At 37.2% G+C, this 21,707-nt stretch overlaps 1 protein-coding gene across 4 annotated transcripts; it reads left to right on the top strand.

Annotated features, from left to right (window-relative positions):
- The first annotated feature begins 125 nt into the window (after nucleotides 1-125).
- LOC117788346 (translational regulator orb2-like) lies at nucleotides 126-21,646 on the top strand. 4 transcript variants are annotated; one of them, XM_034627088.1, is made up of 13 exons: nucleotides 126-490; nucleotides 1,255-1,573; nucleotides 4,076-4,159; nucleotides 4,219-4,667; nucleotides 5,741-5,829; nucleotides 17,174-18,721; nucleotides 18,785-18,989; nucleotides 19,053-19,316; nucleotides 19,374-19,589; nucleotides 19,685-19,765; nucleotides 19,861-20,049; nucleotides 20,114-20,502; nucleotides 20,568-21,646. In XM_034627088.1, the coding sequence occupies exons 3-13, from the start codon at nucleotides 4,135-4,137 to the stop codon at nucleotides 20,998-21,000; spliced, it is 3,888 nt and encodes a 1,295-aa protein (XP_034482979.1). In that variant the 5' UTR covers nucleotides 126-490; nucleotides 1,255-1,573; nucleotides 4,076-4,134; the 3' UTR covers nucleotides 21,001-21,646. The 4 variants fall into 4 exon arrangements, with proteins under 4 accessions (XP_034482979.1, XP_034482980.1, XP_034482978.1 ...); XM_034627089.1 differs by lacking the exon at nucleotides 1,255-1,573; XM_034627087.1 differs by lacking the exon at nucleotides 126-490 and having other exon boundaries at nucleotides 856-1,573.
- The last annotated feature ends 61 nt before the right edge of the window (nucleotides 21,647-21,707 follow it).

Below are 21,707 nucleotides of genomic sequence, written 5' to 3'. Positions count from 1 at the left end.
ACAGATTAAGTACATACATATAGTATATTAATACAAGCAATAGTAAATATATATTATTTGTACTATTTTGTTTTGAAATACAAATACAAATGCGCCGATAGTTTATCGGTTCAGTGTGGCTTCAACGATATTAAAGAGTAATCGAAGTAGGCGGCGAATCAGCTGTGAAAAGCTTACTGTAATAATGTTTAGTTGCAGGTCGAGCTTGCCCGAGCAGCTATCGTAGTTGTGTAGGAAAATTTGTATAAAAATTTACACAGAAAAAAAAAACAAAAAAATGTACATAATTTAGTAAAAAAAACATTAAAAATCTTACACAACTTTTTCTAACGGGGTGCGCATATATTTTGTAAATATTATTACACAGAAGCCAAAACCTAAGGAACAGCAATAACAATCGCTCGCGAGTGTATGTGTGTGTGTTCATAAAACGCAGCTGATGTTGGTGTTGAAATAAAAGCGAAGAAGGAACGACGTTGACGTTGTTATTGTAAGTAATGCTGTTTTATGTAATTCGTTTGTTTTTGCATGCTCTTTTGCTTTGTTGCTACCACAACTGCAGTTAGCCGCAGTGTTGCCAGACTGCACAGAATATTTACATAAATATGAGAATTTGTAAAATTTATGTAATGTTGAAAAAAGTAGTTGTAGTGCATTTAATTGCATTTGGCCATTTTGAATTATATTGTAAAAATATCGATATATCGTCGGCAACTGCTGTAATTGCTGATTGGCAACCCTTCGCTCAAAGCAGCTGTCGTGCATCGTTGTTGTTGTTGTTCTATTCTGTCACAAAAGCACAAAACACCGTACGAAAGCAAAACAACCGAAAATGATTGATTTTTCGTCGTGCGCTTGAGTTTGTGTCGGAAAAGCAGGCGACGACAACGACGACGAAAAAACAAGCTTGTGAAAAGTGAGCAGTGCTGAAAATTTCAGTTTTTAGTCTCACAATCGTCGCGCTAGTGAGCGGACGGAAGCTGTTCAAAATCCAAATAAGAATTTATTATTGGAAATTAAGCTGAAAATTGTAGTGTAAACATTATCTGTTTTCATTAAATCCAAATTTGAAGTGTAATTTAAATTTGTTGTACAAAGAAAAGTAATCCAAGCTATCTTGTGTGTGTTTGTGTCAAAACAGTGAAAGAAAAATATGGAAAAAAATACCTTTCAATTCGTATTCTTGTAATTCGTAATATGGATATGGATAAATATGCAAAAGCTACTTAAAGCTTTCGCATCATTTACATAAAGGAAGGAAAATTCGTTGGCACAGCAAAGGAATTTTGGTTGCTGCTGCTGTTGCAGAAAACAAAAGGAAAAGAAAAGAAAGAAAAATACAAGAGTGCCATATACGTCACAGAATCTCGCGCGAGTGTGTGAGTGAGACGGCCTACCTGCACCCCCGGAAATGTAACGCACGCACACAGTCACACACAAACGCAAAAGAAAATCTTGCACCTGAAAGTTTTGTGCCGTCGTGAATTTGTGAATTCGTGGCCCGCCTTCGTGCTTGCGGTCGTGCGTCGTTGCAACAACTACCGAGGGCAGAGTCAAATTCTAAGTACAAAAGGTTAGTGTTATTAACGCTATTTGAGGAAATAATTGTTTATTATTTTTTTTTTACTTCTGCTTTTTTATATTTGTGTCTCGCTCTCATCGTTTGCACCTGTCATAATGCCAGTTTTATTTAAATACGAATAATCTCAGTGTGCGCAACGTTTGGCCTAATTTTGAGTAGATGACAGCAACCCCAATGCAGGGTTGCCTTTTTCTGGTGTGTGCGTAACCAATTGAAATTGGGGCACTAGCGAAACAACGACAACGACAACGTAACGAGACGAAACAGTTGAGCAAAGCAAAGACCGTAATAACCCCTAAATCTCTGGCCAGCTCCCCATTTCGTGAGCAAAGAGTAGAGAAAAACGCTGGCTGATTTGGCCCAGTTACTAAATCTAATTGCAGCAGACGTGTGATAATAGAAATTCTCGAGCATACGTAAAAACAACAACAACAACAACCAACAACAAAAACAAATTTTAATTTGTTCAAAGTACTTTTATGAAGATACATTTGTTTGCACACACACAGATACGCATCCACGCATACACAAGCATATTTAAAGGCGAAACGTGCTTTGTCAGCGCATTTCTCGCTCTCCCAGAAATATCGCGCAACATTTATGCTCTCTATTTGGATGGATGCTGAGCCAGAGCCAAGCTGTCTATGCTTTTGGCGGTATATTACACATGTTTATTTTTCGACTGTATGTGTGCGTACATATGCGTGTGTGTGTGTGGAGGTTGTGGTGGAATGGGGGCGTTACTGTCATTGTTATTACTTTGGCCTCTGTCTTTCCTTTTGACTGCGTCGTCGTTTCTGTAATTGGAGTTACTTTTTTTTTTGGGTCGCTTTCTGCTCGTTTGTAGGACAAATGTATATATGTATTGATTATGCTTAATTGCTCTCATACCTCCTAAACTAGAAAAAAGACATAACAAACAAGATCTAAACTGAGCACATTGTCAAATTTCATAAAGCTTGTGCACTGCTATTTAGGATTAAATTTCTATTTTTATATTTGCGTTGTTAAATCACAAAAAAAATGGTGTGGCTTAAACTATTTCATAAGATCATACGTTGTAGTTCTCAAGCTGGGAATTTACAGAAGTATTTAGTAATGATCTTAATGATCTTTGTAAAACTATTTATCATTATATTTAAAAATATATCATTTCATATTTAAAAAAATTATTTCGAAACTTTTGAATTAAAAATTAAAATATTTTTTTTTAATATTTAAATAACAAATAATAAATTGTTTCAAAAATAATTAAAATAATTTCGATAACGTCTAAAATATAAACTTTTCTGACATCAGTGTTACTGTAGCATAATTTCTTTATATTGATTTGTTTAAATCAAATATGATACATATGAGCATGTCATAGGCGTTGCATTGTTTCAGGGGCGTTGTAAATGGGTGGAAAAGTTGGGGGGTATATCTACGGTCGGCTCTCTTCATGGCTCAGCGCACTTTTTCATTGGCACAACAATTCTGTTGTCGTTGTCTATTTGCATTTAACTAATTAAACGGCCCACTGCCTCTCATCGCTCTCCTCTTTTTACAACAACAACATCAACAACAATAACAAATGGTTGCTTTCCGGTGACAGTTCCAATTCCGATTTCAGTAACAAAATAAAGTGCGTGCACTGAGCGTATGTCAAAAATGGGAATTATATTTGATCAACATCCACAATATGTTTCGGGTTTAAAGGGAAAGAGTGGGAAGTTACAACAGCGAATGGAGTACTGCGCCATATTTTCAAAACATTTGTTATCTTTATTACTCATTCCCGTCGCTACTTTGTTTTTATCTTTATCAATAATATAATGATAATTGTTGTTGTTGGCCGTCCAAGAAGACACGCAAGGCACATTTAATGGAGACATTTATCGAACTATTTGGTTGTTTAGAGCGATAAAACGTATGCTGATAATAAATTTGTACGGACATAAAAATCGGCAACGCCGTCCGTCACATTCAAATGCAATTAGAGAATTTTAGACGTCGGATGGGGGGGAATACTGGTCACTGTATGTTTAATGCACCACTCGATATTCATATTTCCAATTCGGGTAGCTCCCCCGAAAGTGACCTGTTAATGCGGGAAATGGTCAAGTGGGCAACTGCAATGGCAGTAATAGCTTTTATAAATTAGTAAAAATAATTATTGTTTCCCTATTGCTTTTGCTTCCACCATTTGCCGTTTGCTTTATTTATTTTTATTTTTAAACGCAATTACGTGCGGCTCAACAACATTTGACAACGTTGACATTTTTTTCAGAATGAAACGAGTGTACAGAAATATGATCAACTAATCGGATGACGTGTTGTTTCTAACTATCTGTCTATATCTATATCTACATATATGTTTCTCATTCTATTCCATTTTACTTTCATGTGCCGTCGTCGCTGTCGCTGTCGTCTTTGCTTTGCGTCTGATTGATGTTTTGGATACACTCTCTGTGTATAATTATTTTTGTATTGTGTGGCCCACATTTAATATAGGCTAAGGCAACGCAGCTCAAGTGCAGCCGTATAAATCCGTTTACTAAGGTGCGGGCACCATGGACTCGCTCAAATTACCAAAAGGTAAGCACATCAAAAGATAGATACTTGTATCTGAAACTGTAACTCTTCATTCGTTGCAGGCAGCAGTGCCACAAGCAGCGCCAGCGGCAGCAACAGCAATTTATCCGGTTCGGCGTCCACATCTGTTGTTGGTAGCCTTGCAACATCGCCAACATCGGTGGTGGCAGCCACAGTGACAACTGCAATTAAAGCACCGCCCGGCTTGAACAGTAGTACACCTATTTCAGTGCGTTTCAATGCCAACGAGGAGTCACTGGATGACATTCTGCAACAATTTCATCACAATACGCAGCAGCAGCACAGTCACAGTCCAAGTGGCGGTGGTGGTGGCGATGCATCGCCCACATCCACATTGCTGGGCATCAAGAATAACGGCAGTGTGGGTGCCGCATTGGGCATGATGGTGAATGCCTGTGACTCGCACTCTCTCTCCAGCAGCCCCTCTCAGCAACACCAGCAACATCATCATCATCAACATCAACAGCAGCAGGCAACTTCGCTCTTTGGTGTAAGTGATCGATAGTTGTGTATATATTTAACTGCTTATCAATAGCTGACTAAAACACGCCGCAACCTTTTGTTTTTTAAATTTGAAATTAGCTTTTTTGAGCTTTTATTATGTATCTTAATCTAAAAATGCAATATAAATTCTTTTTGCAATGATAAAACCAGTTTAAAGAGCAAGTTTTTGCTGAATACCCTTTTTTCTTATGACATCAGTATTAAATCAAGTACCATTTCTTATCTTATTTCTAATCTTAATCAAAGATTTAATGTAAGCATAAAACGCTTCCTAATGTAGATTAAAGTTCTTACCGATTACTCATTGTTTTTCTATTTCAGTAATTTTATTACATTACTTGTCAATTTATCAAATGTATTTTTACATAAATTTTATGATGACAAAAATCACTTATTTGTTACGCTATCTTAAAAGCAGTTTAATTAATATAAAGTACGCTAGGGAATTTACTCTGAGAAAGATAAAATAGTTTCTCTGTACTTTTATTTATTTTATGTTATTTATGTCAGCAAGTGTATTCAAATGTCGGCAAATATAAAAAAACAAGATCTTGCTTTCCAGTTTCTTTTTTCTTCGTGCCCTTATCAAAAGCCCCGCAAGACCGTCATCAGCTGGCAATGTGATTCATTATTTTTGATTTGTCATAACTCGCCTTAATCGCAATTAGAGGCATTAAATAGAGTATAATTTAAAATTCATTTGCCGTCCGGCAGTGGCCAATTAGCATTTAGTTGTTTAAATTAGTGCCAAATTTATTTGATTTTAGTTTTCACTTTTTAGCGGAATTTATTTTTGTTTTCGTTCGCGTTCGCGTTCCGTTATCTGTGAGTAGTGTTCCTTCCCAGTCAGCTGTTTGCTGCCGTGTTATTTTTGTGCCTCGCGCTAGTGTCATTCAATTTGTAGTTGAAGCATCTATTTTTATGCGCGAAATTCTGCCAAAAAAAAATGTTGAGCAGATGTGCTGCTTTTGATATTTGATTGCAAAACCACTTGGCAGTATTACTCATTGTTGCAAAATGTTCTTAACCCTTTCTCATCGCACTCTTTTCTTCCCGCAGAACGACGAGGTAAATCTGCGCAACAACTATCTGCAGAGCGCCGGCGGTGGAGGAGGAGGAGGAGGAGGTGGATTCTTTAATCGCAAGAGGTGAGTGCTTGACAACAAACAAGTTCTAGACAATCATTACACACAGCCTGACAAGCTAAATTTACTATATAATATATACATATAATTGAATCTCTCGTTTACATATTGTTTTTGTTGTTGCTGTTGTTGTTGCTACTTGTGCGCGCAATGCAATTTCTGCATATTTGCCAAATTGATCTATAATACACACTCACACCTGCAAATACACAAAAGAAAACCCTATTATTTTTATTTCCGATTGAAATTGAGGTTCTGACTGCCAACTTCAAAAGCAATCTGGTAACACAACATAAAGTTTCTTTTGCATAGTCTTTCTTCTGCATAGTCGAATTTCCGATACTCATCTACTGTATCTCATTTAGTTATTTTTGAGGATAAAAAATTGTTTTTAAAGTAACAAAAAACTACTATCACAAATTGTTATTTGTTTATTTCTATTCATTGCTACAGTGGTTACTATTTGTGCAGCTTTAAGTTATGTGCGTGTTGAACGCAAATTCGTCTCGAAATGTTAAGCAACAACTTTATGAAAATGACGACGGCCTGTTGCACAGTTGCAGCAAAAGTTCGTTGACCGAAAGCTAGAATAACAAACATGTATAAAGTTTGTGACTTTGATTCGTTTCTTTTTATACACTGTACTTGCGCATTTTTAATGCATTTTCTCCCTTCGCCAGGCGGCCTTAAACTTTAAGCACCGTCCACCACCCGCCCCGTCCCTTTCTCGCACCACTCGCTGTGTGACTCTGTAAAGTGCACTACAGCAGCCACTGTGCTTTGTTTATGTCGCATGTATACAAAAAAAAAAAAAAAGGAAAAAAAAAACTCTACCATAGACATAATACATTGTACATATGCATATTTGTATGTGTGTATGCGAATACGTCTAGAACTTGCTTTTTAAGTACTGGGCTCGTCTGGTCTGGGTCTTGGCCGGCTTGCGTGGGAAGGTTGGTTGGATCGTCTCGACGTCTGACGTCGCACACACACACACACACATACACACACAACTCTGAAAACACTCGACGTCTCGTTTCTGAGGCATTTGCCATTTTACATTTTAAATATTGAAATACATGTCTAGGCTCTACTCTTACCTGAAGCTTGTATTGCCACTCGTTTTATTGATTTACATATATTTTTATGTTCGCATGTACATATTTAGGTTTATATGCAGTCAGCTTTTCGATTTGTCAGTCAATCAAAGTTTCCGATTGAAATCTTTGAACTTTTCAGCTTCGGCTGTTTCATTTCCGCTACAGTTTTCAATTAACTTTTAAGCTTTTTTGCTAATTGCATTCTGTAATTGCATTTCACAACACTGCCACCAGCAGTCGGAGTTTTTCTTGTTGGTGGCGCGTGCGACACCTGGTGGTTGGTGGCAGCGCTTATCAGGCAATACAACAAACATTTCCCCTGCCCCACTTGACGCACCACCAACCTGCAGTCAGCATCGTTGACGTTGCTTTTTTATGTTTTCTTTTTATCTATTTACACTTGTACACGTTTCTGTATGGTATACATTTCATCATTATCTTCATCATCAACTGCGGCAGACAACATCAGCATCTGCATCATCATCCTCATTAAGAGCATGGCCCTCAATCCCAACAGCACCACCCACCACCACCACCACCACCACCACCAGCAGCACCAGCACCAACCACCTTGTCAATGGCAACACAGTCGTCGTCGTTCTCGACATTTTAAATTAAAATTTTTCCATGCAATTTCATGTCTGGGTTGGCCTTACAGTTTGGCAGCCACTGTGCTAAGTCAATCAATTAGCATGAGCATGCGAGAGTAGCAACAACAGTAACAGTAACAACACCAACAACAAATCGATTCGAAACGAAACAAATATTACAAATTTGAACTAGTTTCCATTAGCCATTTAGTATAACCAATTCGATTGCACACTTCTTACCTATTAACCCACTGCCGCCCACTGTTTGTTCTACAACTCTTCTGTTATTTATTTTCGACAATTTTTGCCAATAATTCTTTGGCGAAACTTTGTTATTCTGGGCCGTTGCTATCTTTGCAGCACATTTTTTTAAGAAACTATGCTAAAAATAATAAGAACGTAATTAAACCGATTAAATGATAAGAAATGAGGAAATGCTGTATACTTCTATGTATCGTTAATCGTTATTGTTATCGCAGTTAATAACAAAACTACATTAAACCAAAAGAGTGCAGTGTCAAGTGCTTGGAATTTTATTTAAAAAAAAAACCAAACAAAAAAGAACAGTTTCTTCAGTGCATTTAAAACTAACCGTTAACAGTGCTGCCAAAAACTGCGCCCAATTTTAACAGCCAACAAATCGCCAGCGCATCTTTAACTGTACGTTCATAATTTGATTGGATTCCAAACCAAACAACAACCACTAGCACCACCCACACCACATTCACCACAGCAGCAACAACACCAACCACAACAAAGTATATCCTACACCAAAAACCACCAACCACCACCAAAAAACAACTACAACTTCAAATAAACGGCAGCAACAAAATCGTCCAAATAAAACAACGTTATAAACCAGAAAAAATAACTGTTGAGAGAGAAAAAAAGGAGCAATTTATTGAAATTTCCAGAATTTGCTTCAAATCAGGGTTCGGCATAACTAAATTAACTTAATTATTAAAATAATTGACAGCAAAAAAGAGGAAGATTAAATGTTTGTGAACGTGAAAAACTAAAACATGCTTAAAGACAAACACGCCCAGTGTAACAAAAGCATATAATAATATTTAATTATTATATTTATTATTTATTGTAATTTCCATATTCATTAGTTGATGACAATTTTAATTATTGAGAACGCTGGGCGGCAATGATTCTAAGATCTTATCCTGAAAGCATACACAACTAATTTTGCATCTTTTATTATTACCCCTCCCCCAAAACCCGAAACTCAATTTGAAGCAAATCTTTGAACAAATTGCTCCTTTTTATTATGATGTTATAAATCTATACATAGTATAATCGTAAATAAAGTATTGCAAATGAAAGCCTCTTCATCTGTTCTGTTACCTTCCCTGCAGCTGCAGCGGCCTCCCGCCCAATCTCAATCTCAACAAGCTGCCACATCAGTTGCAGCAGCAGCAACAACATCAGCAGCAGCAGCAGTTATCGCCGAATCTGAGTGCACTGCATCATCATCATCATCAGCAGCAGCAACAGCAGCAGCGTGATGGAGGCGGAGGAGCGCATAGTCCATCCTCGCCTGGTGGCGGTGGAGGAGGAGGAGGTGGTGGATCACCGTACAATGGCTCACAGGCGGGCTGCAGCAGCGGTGGCATCTCGCCCATTCCACAGATGTCAATGCCAGGCGTTTCGCCCAAATACAGACGCAGCATATCCTTTCCCATCAAAGGCAACTCGCCAACGGCGCTCTATGGCTGCCCTGGTTCCCACATGGATGGCATGGGTGGTGGTGGACCTGGACCTGGTCACATGAATATACCGACTCTGTCGATTGGCAATGGCTCTGGTATGGGAAGTGCAGGTGCCACAGGCGGAGGCGATGCTCCTTATCTGGGCAGCAGCTATGGCAACATGATGACGGCCAACGGACAGCTGCATCATGTGGGAGGTGGCAACGTTGGCATGGAGAATACGCTGAGTGATTATATGCGCGGCATGTCACTCGGAGGCGGACCTGGAGGCGACAACATGGGCATGATGAATGATCGCATGCGAGGATTGGGAGTTGGCGGATCAAAGCATTTGAGCGAGGCCGATGCCATGGCCATAGCAGCGAGCAATGATCCAACCGTGTACTTGAATGCCCTAAAGATGGGTTCCCCATCCCGTCTGTCGCCACACTCTCCGCACTCCCCCATTCAGGGAGGGAATGGAGGCAACTCTGGCGATGGCACCGCTCGCTTCTCCCGAAAGGTCTTCGTCGGAGGTTTACCTCCAGACATTGATGAGGATGAGATAACCACATCATTTCGACGCTTTGGTCCACTGGTCGTCGACTGGCCCCACAAAGCCGAGTCCAAGTCGTATTTTCCACCCAAGGGATATGCGTTTCTGCTGTTCCAGGACGAGAGCAGCGTCCAGCAATTGATTGACTCGTGCATCACAGATGAGGATAAACTATATCTGTGTGTATCCTCGCCTACCATCAAGGATAAGGCCGTGCAAATTCGTCCCTGGCGTTTGGCTGACGCGGATTATGTCTTGGACGCTACCATGTCGTTGGATCCAAGGAAGACGGTATTTGTGGGAGGCGTGCCGCGTCCTCTGAAAGCCTTTGAGCTGGCCATGATTATGGATCGTTTGTATGGCGGCGTTTGCTATGCGGGCATCGATACCGACCCAGAGTTGAAATATCCCAAGGGTGCTGGCCGTGTGGCATTCTCGAATCAACAGAGCTACATTGCCGCCATCTCGGCAAGGTTTGTGCAGCTGCAACACGGAGATATCGACAAGCGAGTGGAAGTCAAGCCATATGTGCTGGACGATCAGATGTGCGATGAGTGCGAGGGTCAACGATGTGGTGGCAAATTTGCACCCTTCTTCTGCGCCAATGTGACCTGTCTGCAGTATTACTGCGAACACTGCTGGGCAGTGATCCACTCCCGTCCTGGCCGGGAGTATCACAAGCCGCTGGTCAAGGAGGGCGCCGACCGGCCGCGTGCGGTGCCCTTTCGCTGGTGTTAACGGCGGCGCTGGTAGGCCGCGCTGCATGATGAGAGACGCCAACAGAGGGAACAACGACATCGGTTGTTGGACGCAGCGATGGCAGTGCCGAGAATCATTACCACCAACACTACAGCAACACAAGAGGCGCAGGAACTACAACAGCAACAGCAACAACAACAACAGCAACTGCAGGAGGAGCGATACCATGATCAGAATCGGAATCAGAACGAATACCAATACGAGTATGATGAATGCAATGCGAGACGTGCAACGCGCAGAAGAAAATTGTAAAGTTATTCTATAAGACAACCACACAGACGCACGGATACTCTCACGAACTATCAACAACAATAACTACGACAACAAGCAAAAGACACTGTCATAGACATACTGAGCCCTCGGCTAGGCGAGGCTGAAACACACACACACACACACACACACTCACACCCAAAAAACAACAACAACAACAAACACTACACAACAACCACAACAAGGTGCAATAGCACAGGTTCATCCTGTGCACCAACAACAACAGCTTATAGAGTCTAAAAATGAGTTTAGTTGTAACACTCGCCTACAAGAAACAGCAACGTAGTTTTAACTTTTTTTAGGTAATTTATTTAACCATCTTATTTTTTTGTTAAAGGAATCTGAGTTGTTTTTCCCGGGAAAAACGTTTTGCAGTATTTTTTGTACTTTATTTTTATAATTTTTTTATACAAAAGGTTGCAAAAAAGCATCACATGATTTGCCATCAATCTCACTTAAGACCACCAAAAAAAAAAAAGAGACAAATAATGTTATGAGTAGGGACATTGATCCTCCCTTTAGTCAGCCAAACAATCCTCGCAAGGCATCTAAGATTAGATATAATACCAACTATGATTTCGACTAGTCTAAAATTAAAAATGAGCTGAAATGGAAAATGTATTCTCAAGATAGTGAGAAATGAGTGTGTCAGAAAGAGAAAGAAAAGATTTAACCAAATCGCAACCCATAAGTTCCTACCTTTTAAGAATCGATACCGAATGAAATGCTTATCAAAGATAGATTGATTTCAAATCTAAACGTAATTTAAGGGATTAGATTCTACACTGATATCTAATTCAAATACTGCAGAAAAATCAAATATTAAATTATTTCTATATTGAAAATATCTTTCAATGTAACTTATCAACAATTTCCATTCACACACACACTATTAAGCGCTACTTTTAAATTAGAGATCAAAAATAACACTGAATGGAATTAGATTCAAATCAAAAATCTAAACCAAATGTTTCATAAAAGAAATATCAATCATTTCTATATTTCTTTTAAATTGGAAATATCAAATATAGTAATTATTATATTTGGCATTTTATATTCAAACGTTTGCTTAAGTTTTCAACAATTTAAAACAATCAACAACACGTGCCATTTGAAATCAGAGTTGTTAATACTAATACTACAATTTAGTTTTGTTGCAATAAACAAGGTGATTAAGTAATTTTCGCGGCTTATGCTATAGCTCAGGAAAATCATAAGGTTTTTCACATGTTTATTAGGAAGTATATACAATTTTAATATATAGTTTAAATAGTTGATTTAATTCTATCGAGAATATTTCGTCGCATGTGAAAATCGTACGGGTTAACAAAATGACACATCACACAAAAAAATTCCACAAAACGAACATAGAATAAACAAATCAGCTAAAGAACATTGACTACTTTATAAACGAAACTGTTAATATTATTATAATACACACAAATGACATAAATACACTACGATTTTTACATGCCACGTTATAAACACAATGCAATTACAATCGAAATGAAGTGAAGCGATTCATCAAATCTACACACTCTATTTTATAATTATTAATCAGCGAAGTTTTTTTAAGCTCATTTCTAGTTTGAGCCTAGTCCACGAACCAACACCATTTTCAAATTGTACACTTACACTTACACAACCACACACATCGAATTGTTTTACACTAAGTAAGTTTTTTGTTGAATACCAATTAAAAGCATTTGCCCGCCAGGCGTCATTCAAAATCAAATAAACTAATTGTTACTAACTATGCCAACAACAAAGTCAAATTGCTTGTGTTCAGTATTATGTTTGTTTTATTTGCTTTAAAAATTATTATATTTGATGTCACATTGTTTGCCTTTAGTTTTTATATTTATTTAATTGTTGTAAGTTGGGCGTGTTGCAAACGGAATCATAAAAACACAACAGTTTTTTTGTGCATAAACAAATCTATAAATACTTAACTTACATACTTATATTAGACAACTTTTTCTATAGAAATTTTTGTATAAACTGTTTTTTTAGTCTAAAAACCAAAAAAGAACCACAAATCTACATATACATATATAAATATACAATACTGATATCTGAATTCTGAAAACATACTTTTGTGCAATACTAATTCGTAAAAAATACAATACATGTATTTATAAATAATATAATATATATATATATATATATATAATGGCATTACCATATGTTGATTGCGTTATAAAGAAAGAAATACATAAAAAATATTAAAGAATTTGCAAACGCATAACCAAGTTAGCTTAAAGATATCAACAAACAAAAGAATTGTATACAAAAGACCCAGAGTTAAAACTGTTTCAAATTGAAGGCTAAAATATCTGCAACATTTCTGTTGACTTTTCCTTTTCCAACTTAAACTATCGCAGTTGACAACAGTATAATATAATATTTATTACTTAATATATAATATACGATTCTCAATATAGCAAAACATTTTAATATGTAGACTTTATATAAAAACCAAATTAGCCGAAAGATAGTAGCTATTATTTTTAATTTCCAATTTATATACGAAATTTTGCTACATAAAAATGCATGTTTAATGGCACTTGAGCAAAAACAAAATACGATATTTTTTCTATATACTACAAAATAACAAAATGAAAGAACTAAAATTTAATAAAATTACAAGAAATAAGTACAAGTCACTTTGGACTTTTAAATGTATATTATACGATAGTCAAATCTATTAGCAAATTTTTGCTCGCGCTTTGTTTACAAATAAAAAACGAAAAAAAATGAAAAACTTTCTAATGAAATAAAATTCAAAGTCGATCGCGTGGCACTTTCATAAAGAAAATGAAATACAAAAGAAAGATAAAAACATTAATAGCAATTTTCTAGAATTTTTATATTATAATTAACAAAAATGGAACGACATATAACTGATCTATATATGTGTGACATATGTAATTCTATATACATATATATTTTTGAAACTGCATAAGCAAATTAGATGACTTGAAGCGTTCGTTCGTTTGTTTTAAATTAATTGTTAGCAAAATAATTAATTGTATTAAACATTAATATGGAATCTATCCAAATAACATAAATTTAAAATACAGCCTGCTCCTTGTAGTGTATAATGTTTTACGCAAATATTTTAAACAAATGCAAACAGACGTAGCTATTATTGTGCTTAACAGTGAAAGTAATTAAATGCTAGTCTTTAAAAAGACATTTAAGTATGTAAAGAAAAAGCGTTTGGTAACGATGTCTTATTCTGATGAATGATGATTACGATGACGATGATAATGTTTTTTAAATGTAGTGAAATTCAATATTTTATAGATTTTTATACTTTTATATAAATATATACTTTATACTTTAACTGTTAACAAAAACCTACATAAATTGCAAAACCAAAAAGAAAAAAAATAAAAAATGAATATTTAAATATGCTAAAAGTTGTATGAGAAAACTATTAAACGAAAATATTTTACATATACATACTAACAACAAAAAAGATAAAACCAATAACGACTCTTCAACAATTTAAGCAAACGCTCAATGTTTTTGCAAACACTGGAATCTTGTGTAGCGTGCTATAATTAAACTAAGCATTACTTGTTTGTTATTTAAGTATTTCAAACAACAAAAAAAAGGAAAAATCAAAGAAATGAAGAAAATGAAGAAGAATGAAACAATTAGTCAAAGACATTTGCGTTTATGAAATCAAATCATAGAGATGTAACGCCCCTTCGAAGACTACTCTATTTGTATTGTTTTTAGTTATAATTTTGTTATACAATTGTGAGTAGATAATTATGGACAGCAGTGTTTATTTTTGTTATATTCATTTGAGAAACATTTTATACGACGCTAAATGCGAGTTTTATACTTTGTACACATGTGAGTGTTTATTTGTTACATTTATACGACGACGCTAATGTTATATTTTGTATGCCGAATTCTTAAATATATTTTTATATGTTTTGTAGTCTGTAGTTTCCTGTAGCTTTAACTGATTGCGTTGATACACTTTTATACCTTGTTTTTCTACATATTTATATAAATATATAAATAAAATTAAATACATGAAAATATTTGATATATGCAATTTATACAAAGAGAAAACCTTTTGCTATTAATAAATGAACATCAGTATATTGTGTTTTATTTTTTGTTACGAAATTTATTGTAAATATATTATAAAAACATACTGAATACATCAAAAAAATTACTAAATACTTAAACGATACAAAAGACTCTGCAAAAAAGTATTGGAACTCGAACTTATTATTAAATATTTAATACGTTTACTAAAATTGGTCAATATGTGTTTTTGATACCAAATATGAACAAAACAAAAGATAACCAAACAAATATATGAAATTTACACGTAGTACAATTGATGAAATTTATAAAACGTAATATTTATGTATTTTTGAAGACAAACTTGAGAATTTGCTTCAAGTAATTGCTAATAAATGAATAAATTAGTAAATAAATAAATTCAAATGCAAAATTGCAATCCTGCTTAGTGCACTTATGCATTCCTGAGCCGAAATTAGTTACTTAACATTTCTACAATGCAAACATGGAAAATTTATAATTAATAACTAAAATTGTCATTAGAAATGAAAAGAAAAGTAAAAATATTAGCTAACATGGTTTGTTATTAAAAAATTAAATATTATTTTTTGAGTATTTTCATAGCACAATTTTTGTACAGTGTTTCGTTTGTAGTTAGACAAAAAAGTAAAAGTTATGGAAAATTATAAGGGAAAGTTGCATCTAAGGAGAATTGCAAACCAAACACAATGTTTTAAATAGACAATTTTTTAACTGAAGCCCTTGAATAAACCTTAAATTTTACGCTAATTGGAACTAGCTTCGAAAGAAAAAAATAACAATACAAGGTTATAAAATTTGGTACCTTTTAAAACTTATTCAAGTATTTTATAATACAAATCAAATCTGATTGAAAAGAGTAGCCTGTAAAGCGAGTGTCCGGCACTCGCTCTTCCATTTTAATTTAGTCCATCAATGTAACTAAAGTTGAGCGCCCTTACTAATGAATTCCTTTTAGCTAAATATTCAGAAAAAATCAAGCAAGAGCATATAATTTTTTAGCATTATACAATTTAAAAAAACAAACCAAAAGTATAAAAATATAAATAGAAGAACCTAAAGCAAAGTTGGCATATATGAAAACTATATAGTAAACCAATTAATTATATATACATATATAATATATATCTATATATATAATTATATATAAAACAATAGCATTATACGTATACATATAAAGCGTATGAAAAGTTAGCAAAATATTCCATATTTTATAGTCATTTTCAATAAACGTAATTTTTTAATTTTTACAAAATTAAAGTTGAAAAAATGAACAAAAAAAAAAAACAACAAAACAAAAAACAAAAAAATATTTGTAGTTTTCTAAATCCAAAAACCAAAACTAAAGTGAACTTTCGATTTCCAATCATGTTTTTCCTCCAAACGTTTGAAATGCGTTCTTCAATTCGATTCGACCAGTTTCGATTCGAGATACAGATACAGAGTTAAATGTTCAAGCCAGAAAACGAAATATATTCAAATAGGGGATGGTATTTGTAATACCAAAGTAATCTAAATAGAATCCCATGTTAGTTCTCATGCGGATAAACGATAAATAAAACAGAAAGCGTACTACGTTCATACCTATTAAAAAAAATTCCCAGTAAAGAACTCCCCCCAGAGACAAAAATCGTAAGTCGACACTAAAATATCAGCAGTACTACAATGCATTATTTAAAAAAAGTTAAGAAAACCAATAAAAAGAAATCAACAATGAATAATTAATGGAAATATGTAAAACCGTAACGAATGAAATATACATATACGATTATATACACGAAATATATTCCAATACCTTTTCTAAGGCGAAAATAATATGAAAAGATAAAAGTAAAAGACACAAACACACAAAAAGACACAGATTCAGACACAGAGGAAAACTTAAAATGCAGGTTATAGAACAACAAATGGAAAATAAAACATATATCTTCATTCAAATAAATAAAAATAACTTTTCTGGAATAATTAAAAAATATCTTTTTTTTTTTACAGTGTTAAACAGTTTTTCAATTATTTTCTTATATCATTCATTTGAATGTTTGACTTATGTGTGTTTGCACAAAAAGTCGATCCTTTTATTATTAAGTGTATAAACACTTACAAAGCCGAGTAATACCTAGTTAGTTGTAGATGAACGATTCTGGATGTGGAGGTCTGGCTTTATACACAACTCTAGGTACTATTTGATAAGTCGCAGTGGATTTACTGATGAAACTTTGTATTTTTGTAATACTTTTTTAATATCTGACAGGTTTTCATCTAAATTTATTTGTACATTTCTAGATCGGGGAGCATTGAGAGAGTTTCGCCAACCACCAGTGGTCCCAATTTAATATCGGCGCTGTCAAGCAGCGTGACAGCAGTCGCTGCTGGCGGCGGAGGCGGAGGAGGAAGCGGTGAGAACCCAACAGGCACAGTTGGTACCTGGAAACTGATCAAGGGAAAGGTGTCGCAAACAATTGAGGAGATAAAATCATCCAAGCATCATTCGCAGCCTGTTTCCGTAATTGTTGCTGAGCCCGTAGCCTTATCCGCCGTAGGTTGGACCAACGAGGCGGACTCAGACTCGGAGTGCATCACAATTAATACCCCCGTAAGTGAGGAATTTTCCTTGACTCTAGAACAAAAGCAGCAGCAGCAGCAGCACAACTCGGACTCTGATCCGGATACGGAACTCCTGCAACACGACAGCAGCAGTCTTGGCAGCGGCGACGTTGGCGCCACAGCTGCCATATCCATAGAACGTTCCCGGCTGCGTCGTGGCTTGGCACATATCAAATCCAAGGTGAAGGCCAAGCAACAGGCCGCCGCGATGAATAAGAAGGAGCTGAGCACCAGTCCTAGTGGCGCCTCAGCCCTACGCAGTAGTTTCCTGCGCCGACGCAACAATGCCGAGCCATCCACCAATATGGAGCCATCCACCAGCAGTCAGGCTGAGGCCAAGCAGGCCAAGGAGTCTGCATCAACTCCAGAGATTCCCGTTACCAGTGGCAAGGCAAAGCGCGGCATTGTCATGGCTCGCAAGGATGTGGAAATTGAATCTGGCGTCGAGGTACATGAAGACATGATACCGACTGGCAGTTCCGACGCCGCTGAAAGCCAATCCCAGCAGTTGGGTGCTTCCAAAGCGAAGGGCTCGAATGTCTCTAGGGTTCGCATAGCTCTCGACTTGCCCATTGAACGTCAAGTGTCCGACTCAGATCTGCCGACTTCTCCACTGCCTAACAGCAACAGCAACAGCCAAAAGTCGATATTCAGTGGCTCACGGCCCCATCTCTGGGCCAGTTTGAGCACCACGAGTTCTATCAACTGGCGGGCACGATCCGTGGCATCTCCTGTGATACTGGTGATCAGTTTGGTGGTGTTGTTAGTGATTCCTCTCCCAGATTTCCTTCGTGGCGTGCTGGCAACTGTTTTAGCTATCGTTGCCATCAATTGGTCCAGCTCCTTTTTCCATTATCTAATTGAAACCTATGTGCTGAGGACACATCCGGAGCGTACTCCATTTAGGATACCCAACTATTACAGCATGCCCATCTGTGAGATTCCCGCCGTTGAGGAGCACAAGACCATCAAGACCTACTCTGGCTGGCTGAACGAGATCAATAGCTATGATCCTGCCACCTTTTCCGTTACCATGACAAGATCGGTTTATGTGCGCCTCGATGGATCTGTATTAAAGCTATCTGGAACGAATGCCCGGATTCCCAAGCGACGCATGTGGAACGAGGTGCCCATCGATCGCACCAAGGTACTGTTTACGGATCATCGATCATATGACTTGCGGGACTGTCGCATTGAGCTCTTACCTGTGGGTTTGGCTAAAAAGCGGTGAGTAATTGTTACCATCTCCAAGTGAAAAATTCCTAATCGATCAACTTCTTATCCCTAAAGCTTCTTCAATCGCAAGTATCCAATTCAACTGATCATCAAGAACACGTATACGGGCTATTCAACACCACAGGAAACAATTTCCAGTCAAATGGATGTGCAGGCCAAGGAATCAAAGTTGCTTGGAGTAAGCAATGTAACGCCTCCTAACGGAAGCGAAGAGCTGGAGAAAACAATTGATTTTGGCGCTACAGTGTTGCAAGCTGATGTAGATACAATTTAATCGTATAAATATGACAATCTGTCATCTAATTTATATATATTTTTATAGCTGCAGCAGTTGCGCAACACTGTCAATCCGGATCTGGGACTTCAGGAAATCAGTATACCCTGTGGCGATGAGGTGCGTCTATTGCTATTCGCACGTTGCGATCGCGAGAAGGAGGATTGGTATCGTCGCTTCATAGCTGCCAGCAAGGGAATCGTCCATGAGCAGGAACTCCATGTGCCGATGATACGCTTTGTCGAGGACACGGATCTGCAGGCCGCAGCTGCGGCAAATGCTGTTAATTTGATACTGGGACAACCCAACAAGGTAATTGCCATTAAGGTATTCATCCTCATTAGCCTGATCTCATAAATTTCCCATTAGACACGCGTCAAGGAACCCGACGAAAAGAGCTTGACCTCTATGGCGTCCAATAACAATGATGATGGCGGTTCCAATACACCCGACACGCTATTCGATGACATACTTGAGGAGGATGATTCGCCGGACGCTGTTAAGGATGGATATGAGGGTCTTATCATGAATGCAGATGTGGCTAGAAATCCCCCGGATTATGTCAAATTTATGGCAGCTTATCAGGTAGTTGAAAACGCATAGGCTGTGATCATCACTCCATACCATCTTCAGTTGGTTTCTTTGAGTTCTTTTTATTTATTATTATTTTATTCTCTTAGCAAGCTTGCAATCAAAGCCAAATTCCCGTTTGCCGCAAAGTTCATCATGATCCTAAGCACTCAGGTCATCGTCGCAGAAAAGTATGTTTTATTTTGATTACTTTTCGGTTTAATTAATTTCAATGTAGACAATTGTGTGTGTAGATCTTTGACTAATGCTTCTTTGACCTTCTTAGGCTCGTCGTGCCAAACGTCAGGAGGATGAGCTGTGGAAGGGCATTGATCAGTCGCTATTTTTGGGTCCTTCGGGCAGCGTGGTCTGGGCTAATGTCATCTTGGGTCGTTGTCTATTCAGCTGGCTGCACGACACGGCGCTGCATGTGAAGATCCAGGATTTTATGCAGAAGAAACTCAATTCAATCAAGGTAAGTTTGAGATAGAAATAATTCATATTCAATTCACAATTCGATTTCGCCATTTGATTGACAGCTGCCCAGTTTTATGGAGGAGGTTGTCATTACCAACATCTATTTGGGGAAGTCGCCAATGCTGTTCCATCGGATGTCGCAGCCCATGCTGGATGAGCGTGGTGTCTGGTTGGATGCTGATGTTACCTATGAGGGACTCGCCCACATCACAGTGACCACCAAGCTGAATCTGTTGCGTGTTCGCAGCAAGCCCAAATCATCGCCCGTGCTCTCAGATACGTTACCAGGTCCGGAAACACCGCCGGACATGCGTAACATGCCCGATGAAATCAATCAGGAGACAAGCAACAATGCCATCTACGACAGCGATGCCGAAAGCTCCGGAGGATCTTCATCGGATGCAGAATCTCCACCGCCAGGCGTTTCCAGTGAGCCAACAGGACAAGCCGAGTATGTTATAAAAACTAATCATATCAATATAATTTCCAACTATTACAATTCCCTGTGTATTCTAGGTTCTTCCAAAACTCACCGGGCAATGCTCGACGCATTTTCAAGATTGTCGATCGCATTGCCACCTCCAATTTGTTCCAATATGCCACTGAGCTGCCCTATGTGCAACGTGCCATGGAGAACATGAATGCCAACTTAACGTTGCGTGTGGAACTCAAGGGCTTGGTGGCACGTGGCACCTTGAATATACCACCACCGCCGTCCGACCGTGTGTGGATGTGCTTCCGTGGGCCACCACGTCTCTGGATATCCACAAAGCCCCAGGTGGGCGATAAGTCGGTCGATTGGTCGATCGTGACGAATGTGATTGAGAGCAAGCTGTGCGAGGCGGTCAATAAGTATTTGGTCTATCCAAACATGGTGGATTTCTCCATACCATTCCTTGGCAAGCCAACCTATGAGGACGAACCCCCAGTTCCGGGACCGTTCAATTGAGAGACGTTTAGATATTTCGGCAACCAAAAAACTTAACACATATAATATGTAATTGTAATTCCAATTGAATTTAACACAAAGTGTGAATGGGAAATAACCCCCAGCAGCATAGCTTAGTTTGCGATCTCGCTCCAAGTGTTTTGAGTACTTATTAATAAGATCTACAACAAAACTAAAATTCCAAAAGAGACAAGTTCGAAGCGCTTTTTTCGCACCGATCTTCAATATCTTAGAACAGCCCACTTTGATTTTTTATATTGTAAACCCCCCACTAAACTGATTTTGTGTAACCAAATACATTCAAGGAACGTTTTTAAAATATTTACAGAAAGTATTCCAATCAGCATATTTCTGATAACTTCTAAATGTATATATATACAATTATATCTATCTATACAACTATATAACGTACATATATATTCCTATATAAATTCCAAGCTATTATATATTTATTTATTTTTGGTATGGTATCAATATTTGATTTATACACTATTAACTAACTATATTCTGGTATTATGAGACAATTATAAATGAATCGTAAACATTCGCCAAAGGAAGACAATTCCCTTAAAGGAACAACAACTCTTATATCATTTACAAGTCTGGACAAAAGATCAACAATATGGTTGCAAGACGTGACTATTATGACACGAAAGAACAAATATTTATAATAATAATAATAATAACCCTACTATAGCTGTAAAATG

The sequence above is a fragment of the Drosophila innubila genome (genome assembly GCF_004354385.1).
Source record: "Drosophila innubila isolate TH190305 chromosome 3L unlocalized genomic scaffold, UK_Dinn_1.0 0_D_3L, whole genome shotgun sequence".
NCBI classification, from domain to species: domain Eukaryota; kingdom Metazoa; phylum Arthropoda; class Insecta; order Diptera; family Drosophilidae; genus Drosophila; species Drosophila innubila.
The sequence above is the reverse complement of the archived record's forward strand: the minus strand, read 5'-3'. Positions and strand labels throughout refer to the sequence as shown.